We start from the raw sequence: 19,237 nt of genomic DNA on the forward strand, positions 1-19,237 counted from the left end.
TTGCCAATGCTCCCGGTCAAATAAAGCCCTTCCTTCTTTAACTCCATGTCTGAGGGGTTTGTCTGCAGCTCATCCTGCTACAATATGTGTAAAGTTCTAGTCTTAGCGTATTTCATAACTTACTCTCTTTTAATTTTGGTCATCTATGTATCTGTTATATGGCTACTGTCAATTAACAAGGATATCATAATAAAAGTCATTTAATATTAGCTCATTCTAGATTAAAAAATATATACTGTGACTGCTTTTGCATTAAATCTATTAACATTATTTTGGCTGAAAATAGAGTAGGAAACCTTATAACAGAAAATAGGATGTTGAATTAGGAAGAAGATGGGAGAGCTGCCACTGAGAATAATCCCCCTAAATTAAGTTGTAGTCATCAACTGGCTATTATTTAATACACTGCAAACTACAAAAACTGCTTTTCTCTTTATTTTGGAAAGACAATTCATCGAAGTCAATATGTGTTTGAAGTGACAGAGTCGCTTCAGGTCTTTAAGAAAGTACTGCATCTAAAGTATCAAATGGTAATTCACTAAACTTGATTACTTAACAAAATATGCACCAACCTCCCAAATGCTCAGGTTGTGCCTCACCCAATTGGGCTATAGAAAATAAATTGTCTTTCGTTACTTATGATATTTGACTATTTCCCTACAGCAGAGAGATAAGTCTCCTGTAACCCTTTGTCATCAAAGAATAAATTCGGCAGTGGTACACTGTTTTATCAAAAAGATGTCCCGTGTTACCAGCAATATTTTTTGTGTGTGCCATTTTTCTTTAAAAAAGAAACCTCTCACACCCTATAAAAATAACGTGTAATTTTTTTAATGTTGCAAATAGGAAAAGGCTATCCCTGTTGTCAGTAATAATGATCATTTTATTGGCAACCAGTATAGTAAAGAGAGTAAATATATTTTTTAAAAGTTTAAGATTTATTCAATTCTAACTTTTCTCCATTACTTATTTATGAATCAGACAACCAAAATTGAAAAGAGTTTGAAATTTAGCCACTGAAAAACATGAAACATGAAAACTTAACTTTCTGAATTAAAAGATGAAAAATCAGAAAAAGTGTAGAGAAGAAGAAAAGGGCTATATGTAGAGACCCAAACTCTAAATTTCTTAAAATGATGCCCCATTCAATAAAACTTAGAAAGATGCTAGCTGATAAAAGAGGATTTACCCAAGTACTTTATTCCCCTTGAGGCACTACAATCCTAAAACTATCAATATTATAAGCCTTAAAGAAAGTTTCTAATTTCCACATCATTTAAAGTAAGTAAATCAATCACTACAAGAACAGATTATTTGCCTGTATTAGGCACAAATATATTCGGTTAATATTCATGGCTTTATTTTTTTCTGCCTCTGCAATCCAAGACTTATATCTCAGTATGCAGTTTAACAAATAGTTAAAGAAGTAAATGTCTGTCTGTGATATGTCAACTTTTCTGTTTGAAAAATTCCAGTGTAGTAATAAATCTCAGTAGAAGTGTATGGACTGTGTCAACTCCCCATGAATTCAGACTGGAAAATTCAGATTGTATGGCTTTTGCAAAAGAAATCACGAAAGTCCAAATTTCACTCATGCCTGGAAGAAGCTGTTTTACTACACTTGTGCTGCCTGCGATGATCACTCCCCAGATTCCAGGACTTCTCAGTTTCAGCGAAGGCTGAAAAAGCATCCAGAAGATTCTCCATTGTTGCTAGGACTGTTTACACCCCCTAAACCCTCATGTACTCCATGTCACACAGAGAGCTTGCTGCAACTGAAGATTCTTGGGTTCTTCCCTGCAGAGAGTGTGATTTAATGGTAGGAGAGGAAACGCATTTTTAATAAGAACTCTAGATGATTCTAACGCAGGTGCCCATGAACCATTCTTTAAGAAATTCTTCGAGAATTTTGAGAACTAGACTGTTCCAAAGCTACTGAGTGGAAGGGAGCTCTTCTCCTTAGCAAACTCTTTAGTCTAATTAGCTTTACAATTCTAGTCCCTGCAAACATCTCTTTAAAACTCTGCAAGGGATTTCCTCTCCAACAGTTACAGAAATAGATCTCCTAATCACCTACTTTCTATGAGTTGTAAACTAGTCCAAGCTTAGATTTTAGGCCCAGGTGTTCAATTACTAATCACCACCATTGTCAAGACAACAATTACAACACAGAACTTCTGGCAGCCCTCACTGATTTTTCATCAGCCTTTGTTTTCCTAAACTGGAGTGTTCTATGATGCAAGCTAGATGAGCTGGTTATAAATACCACTCACTGCTTAGACACAGTTAGCATCATAATGACAACGCCATATCAAGGTAGATCACATGGATCTGTGGACAGAGCAAATTCTTATTCCGAGTAGCATAAAATAGGATTGTATAACTTTATCCTTCTTCTTTTTAGCTTATTTATATATAAATTGATATCGCTGTCAAATGAATTGGATGCATGCCCCCCTGCCACCATAAATATGACAAATCTCCTTTTTCAATATGGTAAGAAGACGTGTTTTATTTGTTTTGTATTATATTTTTTTTCTCAAGAACTAAGAGATGATTTAAACAGCAGCTAAGGATGTTTCTAAATTGTTGATCAGAGTGATGATCTTATGGGCATCAACTTTAGTAAATCTTATAGCACAGCTCCAAGAAGCCTTTTCCAAACTCCCGTGATTGGGTTAGGTCCCCTTCTGTGCACTGCCATTGCTCCTTGTGGCTAAGCTTTTTTTGTTTTTCAGCCAGCTCTCCTCCTCTCTTGTGATGAGGTATTCTTGTTTCTGACAGCACTCATGTGAAGCCTTCCTGAGGATGGTCACTATCCCCAGTGCCTCACTGAATGCCTGGGATGTGAAACTAGTCAATACATTTTTGTTGAAAAAATACGTATGTAAAATTAAAAGCACTGTATTAAGGAGTATAAATACAAATATTATTAAAAATTTAAATATTATTAAATATTTATGAAAATTAAAAGTACTGTATTTGACATCTAAATGGAGAACACCCCAGTCAGTCCCATCTTACTTCCTCTATCCAAAAACATGCTTTTCGGTTAACTTTGCTCTTAGAAGATCCATCCAAATACAGCTCTCCTCAAAGGAGACGTTCTGTAGGGGTTCCCACCACAGTTGTTCTAGAGTCATCGTGGACTACTTATCCTTAGTTTTTGTGTTGGAAAATACCTTTTTAAGCTAACATGCAGCAGGAATCCATTGATTCAAAAAGAATCCTGTGGAATGTGTTCTTTAATCACCGTCTGACATCAGTGGATGTATTCCATGATAGTATGACAATATATGGATATTTGACATGTGTAAAAGAATTCCTATGCTGATTTTGCTTCTTTTTTTTGTTTTGTTTTGTTTTGTTTTGTAGAGCAGCTTTTATTCAAAGGAGGCCGTAGCAAGATATAGAGACCACTGCAACAGGGCCGTGCAATGGTGGAGAAAGAAACTGGATTCAACTCCTCGTTTTACTTTAAAAAAAAGTGTTGATTATATATATATGTTTATATGTACATATATACATATAAATACTTAAATGTTTATTTAACAGCATTTGTTTATGTCAAATTAGCTTAACAGATCGGTCTGGACTATTTGTTGGCACAGGAAACTAACATCACTCTACTTGACTTTAGGAGTAAATGGCCACATTTAGAATAAAATTTGAAGACTGGCAAAGCCCTGCAGGAACGAACAGTCTTTAGGTCTTCCCACCGCCACTGCCCCTGGTGCCAGTGTCTACATACTATGCAGGGGGTGGGGTTGGCAGGGGACTGGCCTGAGTAGGTGAAGGATTTTATTCTGGCAGATGGTGAGATCCCCCAAAATTCTATATGGATCCCATTGGAATGGCTACGTAAATGGCTCTCTGGTAAAGATCCAGGCTTCTGTTCTGAAAGTCAGCATAGCATGGTGATTCTGGAAATAGCCTGGATTTGGATTCTTGCTAAGCAACTTCAGGTGAGCTGTCTAGTCTCTCTGTGTCTCTGATTCCTCATCTTTAATTTAGTGATGATTATAATGATGATGATGATGATGATGATGATAACTTCCCTCATAAGGTTGTTGTGGGGATTAGATGCACTAGTTATTACATAAAAGGCATTTAGTATAATGCCTTGGAAATAGTAAATGACCAATAAACATAACCCATTATTATTATTATTACCTGTGATACAGTTGAGTCTAGGGTGAGAAAGATGATGCCTGTATAGCTCAAAACTTAAGGAGACACTCACTCTCAAGTGCTAATCCTGTACTTGCATGTCCCTAAGATTAAAATCCTCCTTAAATTTTCCATTCTAGGTGCCTCGCTTGCCTTACTTTTGTTCTGACTCTGCCTGGGATGCCTCACGGTGATCAGGGTGGAGTCCTAAGATTGCCCTTGCTTAGAATAATACAAACACAAACAAGATTCTACATCTTTTCTCTATACTGTCCAGTTTAGTCAGTTCTTGGTGAATAGTCATGAGCCACAAAACGACAAATAAAAGCCTAACTGAAACACTGCTGACACCTGCCTTCCAAATATGGTGTCCTCATTCTGCACCAGATGGACTCCACTGGACTCCTCTAACAAGACCATTGTATGCCAGGTTTGAATGCTTCTAAACCTTGCATTTTATGCTGGAGACTGTGTTTACCTGCTCAAGGTAGCTAATGAGGGAGTTTTTGTTATCCTCCCAGTAGGTCTTCAGAGTCTCTTCAGGTGGGAACTTCTCACAGCTAAGCTCCACGGTGATCTCAAAACAGTTGCTGCTAAGGTAATTGAAGTCTTGCATCCCTGCCAAAATGCCAAATGGAAAGTCAAAATATGCACAAGGAGCCTAAAACTCTACGCAGGCTAGTCTTCTGAATCAAGAACCAAGTAAAAGGTACACAAACCAGGGCATTTGGGGAGCCTGTGGGAAACCTTAACAGGAATCATCTGCTGTAAGGGATTGAACAACAAAGGTAGGGGCTTGTTAGACCTTAAAAGCACAAACTCACAGGTTCCTAAGCAAAAGCACTTGCTGCTTCAGAGTGCTAATGCGGACATCACCCACCCTCCACACTGCTGGAGTGGGCTTTGGAGAAGACCACAGGGTAAAAGACTTCATCCCTACTGATCTGTTAAAGAAATGCACATCCCTCTAAGTCTACCTTTCTACTGGAGAAGAACTTGGAGCTTCATGTGACATGATCTGTCATACTATATTGTTCCTTAAGCCCAATCAGTATCATAGTGTATTTCTGAGGGATTGGGAGTCTTGGCAATATACTATTGTCAATCAAGAAAAATGATGAGACAAGTCTCAATCGTTTTAGGGGATTTCTTTGCCAAAGTTAAGGATGCGCCCCAGAGATAGGTCTATGCCTTTCTCCGAAGATGATTTTGAGGACCCCAAATTTAAAGGGGAGAGGGTGGGATATTGATAAGCACACAGTTTTCACATAAACAAAAGGGGGCAGAGGAAAAATGTGGGGAATGTGCATTTTACATAAGATAACACAGACAAAATGGGGTAGGGGAGCAATCAGATATGCATTTGTGTCTGGCGGGCTGGGGTGACTGCACCTGTAAAGATAAGCTATCAATTTACATGGCCAAGGTGAAGTTTTAACAGCTCACCAGGAATTTCCTTGTGGGCAAAATATGAGGGAGGCGTGTATCCTCTCATCTTGTAGTTATCTTATTTAGGAACCAAAATGGGGTGGCAGGTTTGTGTGACCCAGTTCCCAGCTTGACTTTTCCCTTTAGCTAAATGAGGTTGAGGTCCCAGAATTTAATTTCCTTTCACACTATATATTAATTCAACAATCCCTGAGTATCTACTACATACAAGATATAATGATAACAATACTTCAAATAGCACCAAAGAGAATAGTCTGCATCCAGAGCAATTTTAATTTAAATCTGACTCAAATTAGTAGTGGATGCTGTTAGTGTCCACCAGATTGCTTTTATGGAGCCAGGGCATCCAGACTCAAACTGCTACAGGTGTTGGCTGTTAGATCTCACAGCTATCCCCCAGCCCTTTTCCAGAGAATTGCTGGTGGGAGCCGGAATCTCCACCTGGCTTGGGAGTTACATCCTCCTATCTCTCCCCCCAATTCCTTCTGGCACCCCACAACCAATGGCTGACCAATATAGAGCCACCAAAGGCTCATCCTTTTCCCTCAAGGGAAGAAAAACCTGCCCCTAATTTATGCTCCAGGCTTCTTCCAATGGCTCAGGCCAAGGCTGGACTTTGCCTGAGACCACACCCCTGTTTAGCTCTATCCCCTTCCTTGCTCTGCTTCCCTCTCTTCCCTACAGGGTGTTTCCTAAAAAGTGCTCCCTTGATAAATTACAAGCATCCAAATCCCTGTCCAGGCTCTGCTTCTAGAAAACCTGACCTAAGACATGAATGTTATTCACTATATACAGAACTGAAGACTAACGGAGCTTCCTTTGACTGTTTAGCTAAATGAGACATAATCGTTAACTAATATTATTATTATCGTTAATAATGTTATTATTAGTATTCTACTGATATAGATTACTTTATATTTTGTTGACAATACACTATTTGTTCAAAAAGGAATTCCAAGGAATCATTAAAGTTTTTGTAAAAACTAAAGTATAAAATTACTTCCCATCTGATGTACTAGACATGCTCTAAATCCTAAATTTGACATAGATCATATTTCTGAAGCTATTGGGGGAAAGAGTACTAAGTCTGATCTGGATAAAATGCAAAATATAAATAAAAACAGAATTAACATGTATCAGAAAGAAAAAAATCAGAAAGAATATTTTTCTCAGCACGTAATTCAACAAAATTAAGCATATTAAACACACCAATACCCTACAATTAGCTAATGCTGCTTATTACCCTAACAAATTTTCTTCCTCCAGGTGGGCCACAGAAAATTTTTCTCAGGCAAAGAGAAAAGTAAAAAAATATATAAATATCTTCACATTTCAATCTTCATCCTTGAGTGTTAGTGAAAATAAGAGCTCTGTAAAGTCCGCCTTGGGACAAGGAAGCCAAGGGAGCTGCCTTGGCTACCTAGGAAGGGGCCTCCCCCAGCTACTGTCCCACATGGCAACTGCTTCCTTTTCAAACTAAACAGCGAAAAGCTACCTGATCTCATAGGGATTATTAGAGTAGTGAACATAAACTAAATATTCCATGTCAAATACTCCCCATTATCCCATCATTTAATAAAAGAGAACTGTGCATCAGGTTATGCTAAAAGCCAAAGCAAGCCCTCTAAAATGTATATTTACCTACAGTGAACGAGCATAACTGGCATATACTAAGGATGCCATCTCATTCCCTAAGGCTTGAACTTGAAAAGTAGCGTAATTAACAATATTCAATTTATTATTTTCCCAATGAATGTCTTCAGTTCATTTCCTGTATCTCTTCAATTAGCATCACAATTTTTAAAATTCACAAAAACAAAATTATACATAGTAATCATTCATGCAAAAAGTTGACTTTAATGGAAGAACTATAGATTCAGTCTACTTTTTAATGATGGAGGACGGTAGAAGATTCTCTAAATCTAAATCACTCTCTAAACCTAAACGGTCATTGTAAATAAGCTACAATCACATAGACAGCACAGCAGAAACTCACCTCCAGGTACACTGTACCAAGCACCACCATTGGTGGTTCCATCTACAAAGCTGCTGTCATCATCATTCTTGCGACATGGTGGCCGATTGGGGTTAGACATGGCTGGGTTGAAAGAAGAGTATGCCCGGGCCAAGCTTTGGAAAATGGCGTCATCTGGGGAGGAGCTGTATTCATGAGCACTACCTAGAAGACAAATCCACAAGATTAAAGAAACAGACACAGACCAAGCAGCACTGCATGTTTTCTAAAGAGTGATTCAGTGTTGAGTAATTGTATTTTTGATGTATTTTTTAGCTACATAACTATGGGAAGGAGGTAAAAGTTTAAATACTGATTACACTTAGTTTTTAAGTTACAAAACTTCCATTCCTAATACTACAAAGTAGAAATTGGGTAGAATGTACATTCTACTTATGAGTTGAAAGCTTTGCAAGGAAAGGTAATAAAGTCATAGGAAACTAGGCCTGGGAGAATAGGAGGAAGATTTTTATTGTTAAAATTATTAATTTAAAAAACGTACCTATACTAATCTCATACCCACTATGAATCATTCTCATATATACCATTCAATATCTGGTCTTAGATTTTTTTAATCTCCTATATGTATTATAGAAATAAATAACACATTTTGATACACTGTATTCTTATTAATGCATTATAAATTATGCAGGCCTACAAGTTTCCCAATTATCAACAAACCACAAAATCTTTAAATTTATTTAACAATGTTATTTCCCCAAAGATGTTCTTCAACACTCAGTTTCCAGTATCTAAAATTATCATCCCAACAACCCCATTAAAAATTGGGCAAAGGACAAGAACAGACTTTTTTCAAAAGAAGACATACAAGCAGTCAAAATAATTGAAAAAAATGCTCAACATCATTAATCATCGGAGAAATGCAAATTAAAACCACAATATCATAATACATGACTCAAAATGGCTATTATTAAAAAGTCAAAAAACAACAGATGTTGACATGGATTCCCACCAGTGTTGGTGGAATTGTAAATTAATGTAACTTCTATGGGAAACAATACAGAGATTTCTCAAAGAACTAAAAATAGAACTACCATTCAATGTAATAATCCCACTATTGAGCATGTATCCAAAGGAAAAGAAATTATTATATAAAGAAGACATGTGTACTCATATGTTTATGGCAGCACTATTCACAAAAGCAGAGTCATGGATTCTGATTCCAACCTAATTGTTCATCAGTGGTTGATTGGATAAACTATGCAATACTAAGCAGCCATAAAAAAGAATGAAATCATGTATTTTGCAACGACATGGATGGAGCTAGGAGCCATTATCCAAAGTGAAATAATTCAGAAATCAAATACCATATACTCTCCCTTATAAGTGGAAGCTAAACAATGCCTGTTCATTGACATAAAAGGTGGAAATAATACGCCCTGGGGGCTCCAAAAGTGGGGAGGATGGGAGGAGGTGAGGGATGAAAAATCACCTATTGGTTTCACTCTTTTGGTGATGGGTACACTAGAAACCCAAACTTCACCGTTATGTAATATATCCATGTAGCAAACCTATACAAGTACCCTGAATCTAAAATTCTAAAAAATAAAATAAAATAATCATCTTGTTTTTACAAAGATCTAACTCTTCAAAGGCCCCTGAAAATAGATCCAAAGCAGGAAATTCCCTGCAGCAACAAAAATCAAGTTGAAAATATCTATCTGGCCAAAGGTTGCTTTGTCTGAAGCTTAACTAAAACTAGTTAGAGAAAGCCAAAGCACCACTCCCCCTCCCTGACACCACCAGAAATAGTTCCAAAAGGAAAACTGTGTGAACACAATAAGACACATGTAGAGATCCACTGGGGACCTGATCAAGCACCAAGAGGCTGCCCCCATGTTCAAGCCATCTTCTACATGAATCTACAAAACTTCCGTAATCTCTCCACTTTATCAGTGTCCAGGAGTGACCCAAGTTTATGACGTATATTTTCTCCCTTTCTGTTGTCTAGGTACTCTGTCAAGATCACGTTCCTCTTCACCTAAACTATTGAAAAAGTGAGTCCTTTTCTGCCAAATAGATATGCCAACACCACATGAAATGATTAGGAGAGCTTCCTGTTAAACATAGTTCTTTCTTCAGGCAAAAATCACTTAACGTCCACTTCTTTAAAGAAAAAATTACAGAAATCATCCTGTAAACCCTTGTACAGTATTATAAACTTTGAACCAATTAGAGAAGCAGAAAGAATACCTACCACTCCGTGTCTCATCATATGGATAATTGGCCACAAGGTCTCCTCCATGGAGATTGGCAGAGAGCACAAAAGGAATATCCATAATCCAATGAATGACAGCCTTGGTCTCAGGAGCAAGCTGTTCAGATGAGACATTAAAAGGATTATAAATTTAATAATCATTGATATGACCACTTGACAGAAATGACATAGGAAAGGTAAAGGAAAACACTGAAAGCTGGTCATATTTTAACTATTTTGCGGTTGTCCTCGCAGAAAAAATAAAGCTTCCTACAAGAGCAGCATTCCTCATGTCTAACTTTCTCAGATTTATAATAAAAATATTTCAAAAGTGTTTAAATTTCTTTCAAAGTTTTATTTTTGTGGGCTGCCAGTTTTCTTCTCTTTGTAACTTGAAAACCAGCATGCAACTCACAAATTTTGGGACATCGCTGTCTGATCTATAGTGGTTCACACGTTGTTATTATGAATAGTTAAGGATAATACAAGGAGAAGAGAAAATAGTTGAACTGCAGAACAAGATCTGTCCTCTGTGGTGGTTCAAACATGTGGTAAAGTTTATTTCCAAATTTTGCTTATTATTTTCCCAACTTCCCTCAACTACTTCAAACATTTTTCCTATCAAAGAATATTAGGTTGAGTCTCCTTCAGAGTGGACTGTAAAATATGTTTACTTTGGAATGGTCATCTTAAATTTTTAAATAAAGGCAAGTTTCAAGAATTCATGTTAAGTCTTTAGAATGATTCACTGCCCCTCATATCTTGGAAGCAAAACAAAGGAAAAAAGAAATGTATACCAAAGAGATAATGTGGAGCCAAAAGCTTGATACTTTTATGCAATGAGTTTTTAACAGCAACTAGGAAGACTCTCAAACCCCGAGTGCTTCTCTAATGAAAAGAAAAGATTTTACTGGCGACGTGATCCATGCTGTTCTTTGGGACAGAAAATCTAATGACATCAGTAGGGTTTGATGGTTATAAGATCTCATATTTGTATAGCTGTGCTCAGTTTATGAATAGCTCTCACATGAACTATTTTACTGCACTTCAATATTTGCATTGGATATGCAAAGATATTCATACCCATTTCACAAGGAGGAATCTGAGAGCTGGGCGTGTTAAATAGCATATCTAAGTTCACACAGCTAAGAGTTCACATCCAGTGAACCATAAGGCTCATGCTGTTTTTAGTGTATCAGCTTTAGTCTATTAAAATTATCCTATTTTCACATAAGCTACTCTTAACTGTGTAAAAGTGTGATTTAGAGTAGGAGGTTGTTTTTATTATTTTTCATTTGGTTGGTAGATCTTATTTTTGCTTAAAAAAAATCATTGTAGAAAATGTAGAGGAGACAGACAAGAACAAAGAAGAAAATTTAAATTACCCATCATTTTACCACCTAAAGATACCCACTACTAACATTTGTATAGATCTCTTTCTCATTCTTTTCCCAATGTATTTATATAATTTTTAAATGTGATCATTTATATACCATTTTATATACTGCTTTTTTTTTGCTTGACAACAGATAATGAACACCTTTTCATGTTATTAAATACCCTTCTAAAATGATATTTTAATGGCTGAGTGGTAGCCAATGTCTGGATATAACATTTTTAAATACTAATAAAATGATAGCTAATACTTATTAAACACTTTCTGTGTCAGGCATGGAATTCTCCCATTCACTCTATGAAACAGGGACTACATTTTCCCCCATCTGAGAGATTAATAAACTGAGATGTAGAGAAGTTAGGGAACAGCATGAGGCCACTCAGCTGGGAGTGTCAGAGGCTGGACTCGATCCCAGCCAGGCCAGCTCCACAGCCACTACACTAGTACTAGTAATCTCTAAGTGGTGATACTCGGTCATTTATATTTTAAAAATTAAAAATACTGTGGACACCTTTGTAGCTACTATTTGTGCAAATCTGTACTTTCCTTAGAGAAATCTCTAGAAACTGAATGACTTGACCACAAGTTAAGCACATTTTTAGCTAAAAATGTTTAAATTAAAATTTGTATTAGCTAAAACTGTCTACATTTAAAAATGTATTCCAAACTGCATTCTTGTAAGGTACAGGAATATAACCAGCAACAGTATCATAAACTTTCCATTTCTAATTTTTTTAAAACAATGGAATTATTATGTGTTTTAAAGTGTGTCACTTTGATTAATGACAAATGGAATTTTTTAAGTTTGCATTATTTTAATTAACCAATAAAACTAGAACAGTTTTTTATGTTTAGTGATTATTTCTATTTATTCTTCCGTGACATATTTGTACAGTTTAACTAATTTTTCTATTGAAATGCATAGCTTTTCTTAGTGACTTGCAACAGTTGTTTAGAAAAAAAATTAGCTCTCTATTACACACTATAAATATTTTCCAAGTGTGTCATGTGCCTTTCAAATTTTGTAATTAAAATACAGAAGATATTTATGTTAAGCACATAATGGCAAACCTATTGATCTTTTCTTTATGGTCTCTTTGCTTTTCCATTTCATTCATTCATTCAATAAATATTAAGTGTCCACTATGTACTAGTGTCTATACAAGAAATTTAGAAAGTTCTATCCCCCTCTAAACATTATATACCAAAGTTTTCTAGTTTCATACTTTTTAAACTTAAATTGTAGTGTCTAGAATTTATTTTGATCTATGCTGATATTTATGAGATGGATTTGTCTCAATTCCATTTATTCAACAATGCATTCTTTCCACAGGGATCTGAAATACACTCTTATTATATGTTGATTTAAATCAACCTAAAAATAACTAATATGGGAGATGACATCAAAATATTCTATAATGCATATACGTTTTAAGCGAATTTATGTTTTTACACCCAATTGCTAAGATGACATTAACATTAAATGAGATGAGTTTAACACACTCTTCTATAATATTCTGTTCAAAAGTTTTTCTTTTACTACTAAATTTATTTTCAGTCCTCTTCTTCTTTGCACATCTTTCATTCCCTCTATTTTCTTTAACCCAATGACAGATATTGACAGATATTCATATTTCAATAAGTTCAGAAGGGGCAAGGTGTGGTTTGGAGAATCATTGAGGACTTCAGGAAGGAGGTGGAACCTCACCAAGTCTAGGGACGAAAAGAGAGAAATGAGTGGTAAAAATAAAGAAGTTGGGAGTACCCGTGGCCCATCTGTTGGGGGTAAGGAAAATACTCTTTGGGAGGGAGGGTTGGTTTTACTGGGAGTTAGGAGGCAAAGCCATGCCAAGGCAGACTGTATTCCTGTGTTTATTATCCACCTAAAAGTGTTCAGAATGGCTTGCACAGTGTGCACCATATATTTATAGGTTGATACAGTCATAAAAATAGTATTGAAAAATACATATCAAAATGTTAATGGTGCTCACTGAAGATTGTTGCGTAATGGATTCTTCTTTCTCCTTATTTGTATGTTTTAATTTTTGTAATAAAAATGAATTTTGCAATAGAAAACTTTTAGAAGAAACTGCTGTTGAAACAAATTGAAAGATACAGTCCTAAATACACAAAATTGTGTGAAGCTATCAGGTTTAGCCTATTACTAGTTCTTACATCATACACTATTGCTTATATGCATGTTACCAGTATGTTCAAAAGCAAGCAAGTAACTTCTACAATTTGATAAATTCAACTAAGTTTCCCTTTGACTACTAACAGAATCTTTTAGGCTGACTAAATCCTGAGACCCCTGTGTACTATAATTATATATTTAACTGACCCACAGAGAAGACTTCGGAGTACCTTTAAAATTGAGTCTTTAATAGAAGCTAGAAACAACTGTGGCCTTTCTTTAAACTTTCCACTTAAAGATTATAAATACAGCTCAAATATGATGCTCTGTAATAAGATGTCTTTGGTTCTTATATTATGATGAAACGCTATTCAGTTTTCTTCACAACTCTAGCTATTAAAGTCAGAGTAAACAATAAATGGCTGGGTATATTTTAATTGACTCTGCTTTCAGACCAAGGCTCATATACTGAGCCCAGATAACACTGGAGGTGGCCAGGCTGAAGGGCTCAAGAGCAGATGACAAACGACTTAGAGAAAGAATTCTGGGAGAGCAAGAGAGAGCTTTTATTCAGAGAGGTTCAGAAGAACCAGGAGAGCACGGATCTCAAGCAAGTGGACGTGTCTCAGGTACCTCCAGCATCTAGAGGGCTTTATAAGAATGAGGTTCCTTCCCACCACCCCCTCCTGAAGCACACACACCCCAGGCCTGGATCAGCTCACATGGGAATATGAATTTCTTTTTTTTTTTTTTCTCACAACTATACAAAGGAGGAGGAATCTGCATTTCTAAGCGCTGATTCCCTGTTCCACCAAACAGAAGAATATATCTTGACATTTAAGAACCTCTATAAGGGATACAAATACAGATAATAGGCTGAGAAGGGGAAGAGGGTAGAGGAATGTATAATAACAGTAATGAAATGCCACTATATCTTTTGTACCATGCTGGATCAAAACACTGTCTCATACTTATGGACAAAAATGGAAAAAGGCGATGAACCAGACACAGGCAATATCACCCCATGATGATGAAGTAAGTTTACTAAAGATTTAGTGTAAACTAACCTTGCTTATGTTACAAAAAGGGACTAGTCCTTAATTTTCATGTATTTCTCTTTAATTTACCTTTATGAAAAGAAGTCACATTGAGTTTGTTTTAAATAAAAGCTCTTATTAAAAGATAGTACCATGAACATGCCTCTTTTAAACAAGTGTTGCCTAAGCTAGAAATACAAAAACATCTAATATAGAGATTATGCAAATATTCAGGTTCAGCTGGGGAAGGAGAAGGTAGTGCTGGCTAGAAGTAACGGTGCTTGCACAAAGTTGACAATCAAATATCCTGTCAACATGAGTTGATTTCACCATTTTTCTATGATAGGTGGAAGGAATTATTTTCTTCATTTCTCAGATTTAACAGAGACAGCACAGGCAAGTCAATGCAAGCAATGGGGAAAGCTTGTAGGCTAATATGGGGCCTCCGCTTCCAGAAGTTTTCTGTTTCTGTCTCAGCCCCCATGGTTTATTACACAGGACGGCCCTCTTTCACCTGGGGTTACCCCAGTCTGCTGCCTTTCCGGCTCTCTGTCCCATGAAAGACAATTTTCAGGCTGAGACAGTGATGTGTATCCATGACTCAGAAGCAGGAAAGCCTAAGTCACTCACTTATCAGGTTCTGCCAGGGTCCTCAGCCTTTGGTAGCCTTTGTCTCAGACTGTTGCAGGAGGTAGCTAGTCAGACATGAGCAGGGCAGGAGAGGGCCCTCCCCCAACACCAGGAATGTCAGGCAAACATTAGGTAATGAGCAGGAGGTTGTTAAACTGCCTTTCTAAAATAATAATTGGTTGCAGCAGGCGCCAGGGAAAGGCAGTCTCCCAACAGATTAAAAAACCTGAAACTGGTGATCAGCAGCTTCCCAATAAGATCTCAGGAGCTGGGCAAATGGGCTCATGCATGTGCACTGAGAAGCAAAATGGCAGAGTTCAACTGGTATATGACCTTCCTCTAGGAACACTGGACTGGTAAGGGACGAGCGCCTCAAGTGGGCATGTGCACAACTTCAGTAAACACACTGTGCACGCGCCCCTCCCAAGTGTTGCCAGGCCACTGCACATGCAAACAGCCCACCCAACGGAGGAATTAGGGGAAAAGGGACGCAACCCCCTCCAGAAGCATAAGCATACCAACCTATAAAGCCCCAAGTCAAAAAGTCAAACAGGGCACTTGATCTCTCAAGTTGCCCACTTGGCCCACTTCCAAGTGTACTTTACTTCCTTTTATTCCTGCTCTAAAGCTTTTTAATAAACTTTCACTCCTGCTCTAAAACCTGCCTCAGTCTCTCGCTCTGCCTTATGTTTCTCAGTTTAATTCTTTCTTCTGAGGAAGCAAGAATTGAGGTTGCTGCAAACCCATATGGATTCATCACTGGTAACATACTTTGGTGCCGCATGACTTGGATATGTTTCCCAGTGGTAAAAGACCTCTATGCCTCACCGTCCTTTGGCTGGAGGCGTTCAACCCCTGTATGCAGTTTCCTTCTCTCTTTTTGCCTCCTGCTTACTGACCAACCCCTAGAACAATTCTTCTCAGCCACAGTGGCTCTGCTCCCCACAAGCTGATCACTCAGTTCACACTAATGCATGGCTCGTAAGGGTGGAAGGAACTTGGAGTTCACATCAAGTAGAATTGAGACACCAATGGCCCTCCTGGACAGGAGGCTCACAAGAGTGGTAGAACTAAAGCCTACTGTGCAATGTTTGGGGTTTCCTCTGGTTTTTCAACTAAAGTTGGCTCTTTCCCCAAAACCACAACCTATTCTCCTTTTTTCTCCACCTATTCACCTCCTATTCACCTTTGTATTCTCAAATGGCCTTGTGCACCAGCTAGACCATCTGCCTCAGGGGCAAGTCTGCTTCTTGTTTGCTTTCATGTCACGTGCCATGCAACTTCTTAAACACACAATCATTGTTATTTGTGTGCCCACAGCTCTTGCTGCATTTGTGCAGCAGCAAAGACATAGGCTCCCTTGCAGATATCCCCTGAGATTTATACTTGTTCTTACCCTACCAGGTCAGATGACCTCCAACTCGTCCCCTGTCCTGTGGCACATTGCCAGGATAGATACAAATTGGAATCCCAGCCCTTATGACTTACCATATACTTTTTGTTCCTGTTATGCTCCAGGGCTAAGTTTTCCAGTGGCTTTTGAAGCACTTGTCTGCCTGCATAGGGCCTCACTGTAGCCCTTTAAGGATCTCACTTCCTTGCTTTTTTTGAGTTAGCGCCCCTTTGAAAGGAGGGAAAATTCTTCCTTTGCCATTTGTGAGTTCTTACCTCAAGCCCCAAGTCCTCCAGAGGTTACTACTTTATGTCAAGAGGGCAAATAAACATTGCCGTTTCACTAGCATCTGAAGGCTTTCAGTGAGTTTTATCTCACTTCCTCCCATTGCCTCCATTTCTCTAATCATTTCCACGCCCTTCTTAACATGCATCAAGCCTTTCAAGGTCATATTCGAAGGGAGGGAAATCCAGCCACCTTGTGGCAGTTAGCTGAAAAACAGGCTTCTTATCTACTTAAAGAACATGGGAAGGAAATCTGAAAAAAGGGATAATCATTTTGTTGCTACAAGAGTCACCATAAGATGATGGAGACTGTTTACTCCAGCATCTCTTCTGTTCTCAAGTGGGTAATTGTATGAGATGGAACCAAGGTAATGGGTACATAGTAAGACTGGTTCATTCCAGAACCCTAACGACAAATGGGAGATGCCTATTCAGGATAACAGGAAAGTAAGAGGGGATGCCTTTGTTTTCCTTTTTCCTATTTTTCTCCTCTGTTCCCTCTTTGCAGGTGGGCAACCATGTCTCTATACCACGGGATATGCCCCTCAGATGCATTCCCAAAACCTGGGAAACGTGTGACTCCCCCAAACCTTTAAATAAAACAAAACACAACACAACAAAACAAACACTATTATTCCTTTGTAATACGGCTTGACCTAAAAATGAACTGGGAGAAAATACAAAAGTCAGCCTTGGAACCCAGTGCCTTTGTGCAGGAAATCCTCAAATCAGCCTCCTCAGTATTTTATAACTGAGAGCAGAATAAGGAGGATAGAGATAAGGAGAAGGAAAAATGTAGAAACAAGAGGGATGCTCAACTATTGGCTGCATTTTATAAGCTCTCCAACCCCCATCCAGGTTGCCCTAAAAACACTCCTTCAGGTAACTGCCATTGGTGTGGGAAGCCAGGCCACTGAAAGGCAAACTGCCCCAATGGGACAAATGAGAAGAAGCCAAGCATAGCTTGCCCCCTCTGTCACCAGCTTAGCTACTGGAAATTGGATGCCCTGAGGCCCAAAGGGTTCTGGGACAAGATCCCAACACCTAATGGCCTTGAGCTGAGTGGGTTCTCTGCTCTGGCTGGCTTCCAAGTCATCGAAAAGACAAAGCCAAGAGTAACTCCTGGAGGAGTAAAATATAAATTTCCCTTTGGGGTTTAAGAGCTGCCTACTCTATGCTAATCTCCTTATGTGAGCAACTCTCCTCCAAATTCTGCCAGGTAATGGGGGCAAATGGCACCTCCTCCCTCCAAAAGAAAAGATTCACTCTCTTCTGGTCAAAAATATGCCTTCCAAGATGGGTGCCTGATTAATATTTACCCAACCTCTAAATTCATCTTTTCCTCTAATAACTCTATTTCTCCTAGAAAGCTACCTAAATCTTAAATAACTTCACCCTAGCCAGTCCTACCTCAAGGATAAAGAACTAGCCCACATTTATTCAGACAAGCCCCAGCAAAAATCTAACTGAGCAATCTCTTGACGGCGGATAACTTCTACAATATGCAGATAACCTCCTTCTTCTCTGCTCCTCCTTCACAATCCTCACACAGCAACATGCAGTACAGACCTTAACTTCCTAACAGAAGGAAAATGACTTTAATCTAATTCAAAGGTTATAAAGAGAAAAAGGTATTTTTGGTAAGGAAGATTATAAAGAACAGAAGTTTTATATGAGAAAGGATCTTGTACAGTAAATTCTTGTCCTAAAGTAAAATGACTGGTTGTTAAAAAGAGGGATGTTTAGGACAAATCCGAAAGTCCAAGCATGTCATAGATAGTCTGTGTGAGTTGTGAAAAGATTTGTGAAAGGGAATTTATTTTTAAAAAGTTATACAGTTTTAAAGGTTATTAGGCCTACTAAATGCTTCATAAACTGCTACTCTGACTCTTAACTGAACAACTTGCTGCCTTTAAAGCTACATAAGGCCTGGAGACATACAGAGTTAGCCATGTCCCCTAGATGCTGGAAAGGGTCAAACCTTTTCTGCATTTCTGTCTAGTGTCCTAAGCTCCAAACCTAGTACATAGTCAGAATCACTTACTTAGTATGTTTTTCACAAAAAGTAAAAGTTGCTAAGAGTTAACAGTGTAGCATATTCTTGAGAATACTGGAAAAGTTTTATATGCAAGGCATGTAAGGAAAGTAGAATGTGGTTTTAGTAAAAGATTATAAGAAGGCATGGAAATGTGGATTGTTTTGGCCTAGTTTAGAGACTTAAAGGATTTTTTTAAGTTAGATAGGATAAAACTGAAGGTTTGAGCAAGTTGTGGAAGGTTTGTGAAAAATTAATCTTGTAAAAAAAATCTGTGCATAATCACACTGGCTAAGTTAAAGGAATATTATTCCATTTTTCCATAAATTGAAAAGCACAAGAGTTTTAGTAAAGCATTGATCTACTCTTCATAAATGTGTTATTTATATGTGTTCCAAAATTATGCAAAACTCCTATAATTCTGATATAACTTAGAATATTATCAGTAATAATTATAATTGTTATGCTACACAATTG

At 37.7% G+C, this 19,237-nt stretch overlaps 1 protein-coding gene across 3 annotated transcripts in view; it reads right to left on the bottom strand.

Annotated features, from left to right (window-relative positions):
* Positions 1-19,237, bottom strand: part of CPE (carboxypeptidase E) — a 536,015-nt gene that overhangs the window by 422,581 nt on the left and 94,197 nt on the right. For all 3 annotated transcript variants that reach the window (XM_050791822.1, XM_050791823.1, XM_050791824.1), the window contains exons 4-6: positions 9,848-9,969; positions 7,616-7,794; positions 4,649-4,788 (exon numbers count right to left, since the gene is read on the bottom strand). In XM_050791822.1, coding sequence (XP_050647779.1) covers positions 4,649-4,788; positions 7,616-7,794; positions 9,848-9,969 — 441 coding nt within the window. The remainder of the gene's footprint in view (positions 1-4,648; positions 4,789-7,615; positions 7,795-9,847; positions 9,970-19,237) is intronic.

Source organism: Macaca thibetana, chromosome 5, assembly GCF_024542745.1.
Source record: "Macaca thibetana thibetana isolate TM-01 chromosome 5, ASM2454274v1, whole genome shotgun sequence".
Classification (NCBI taxonomy): Eukaryota; Metazoa; Chordata; class Mammalia; order Primates; family Cercopithecidae; genus Macaca; species Macaca thibetana.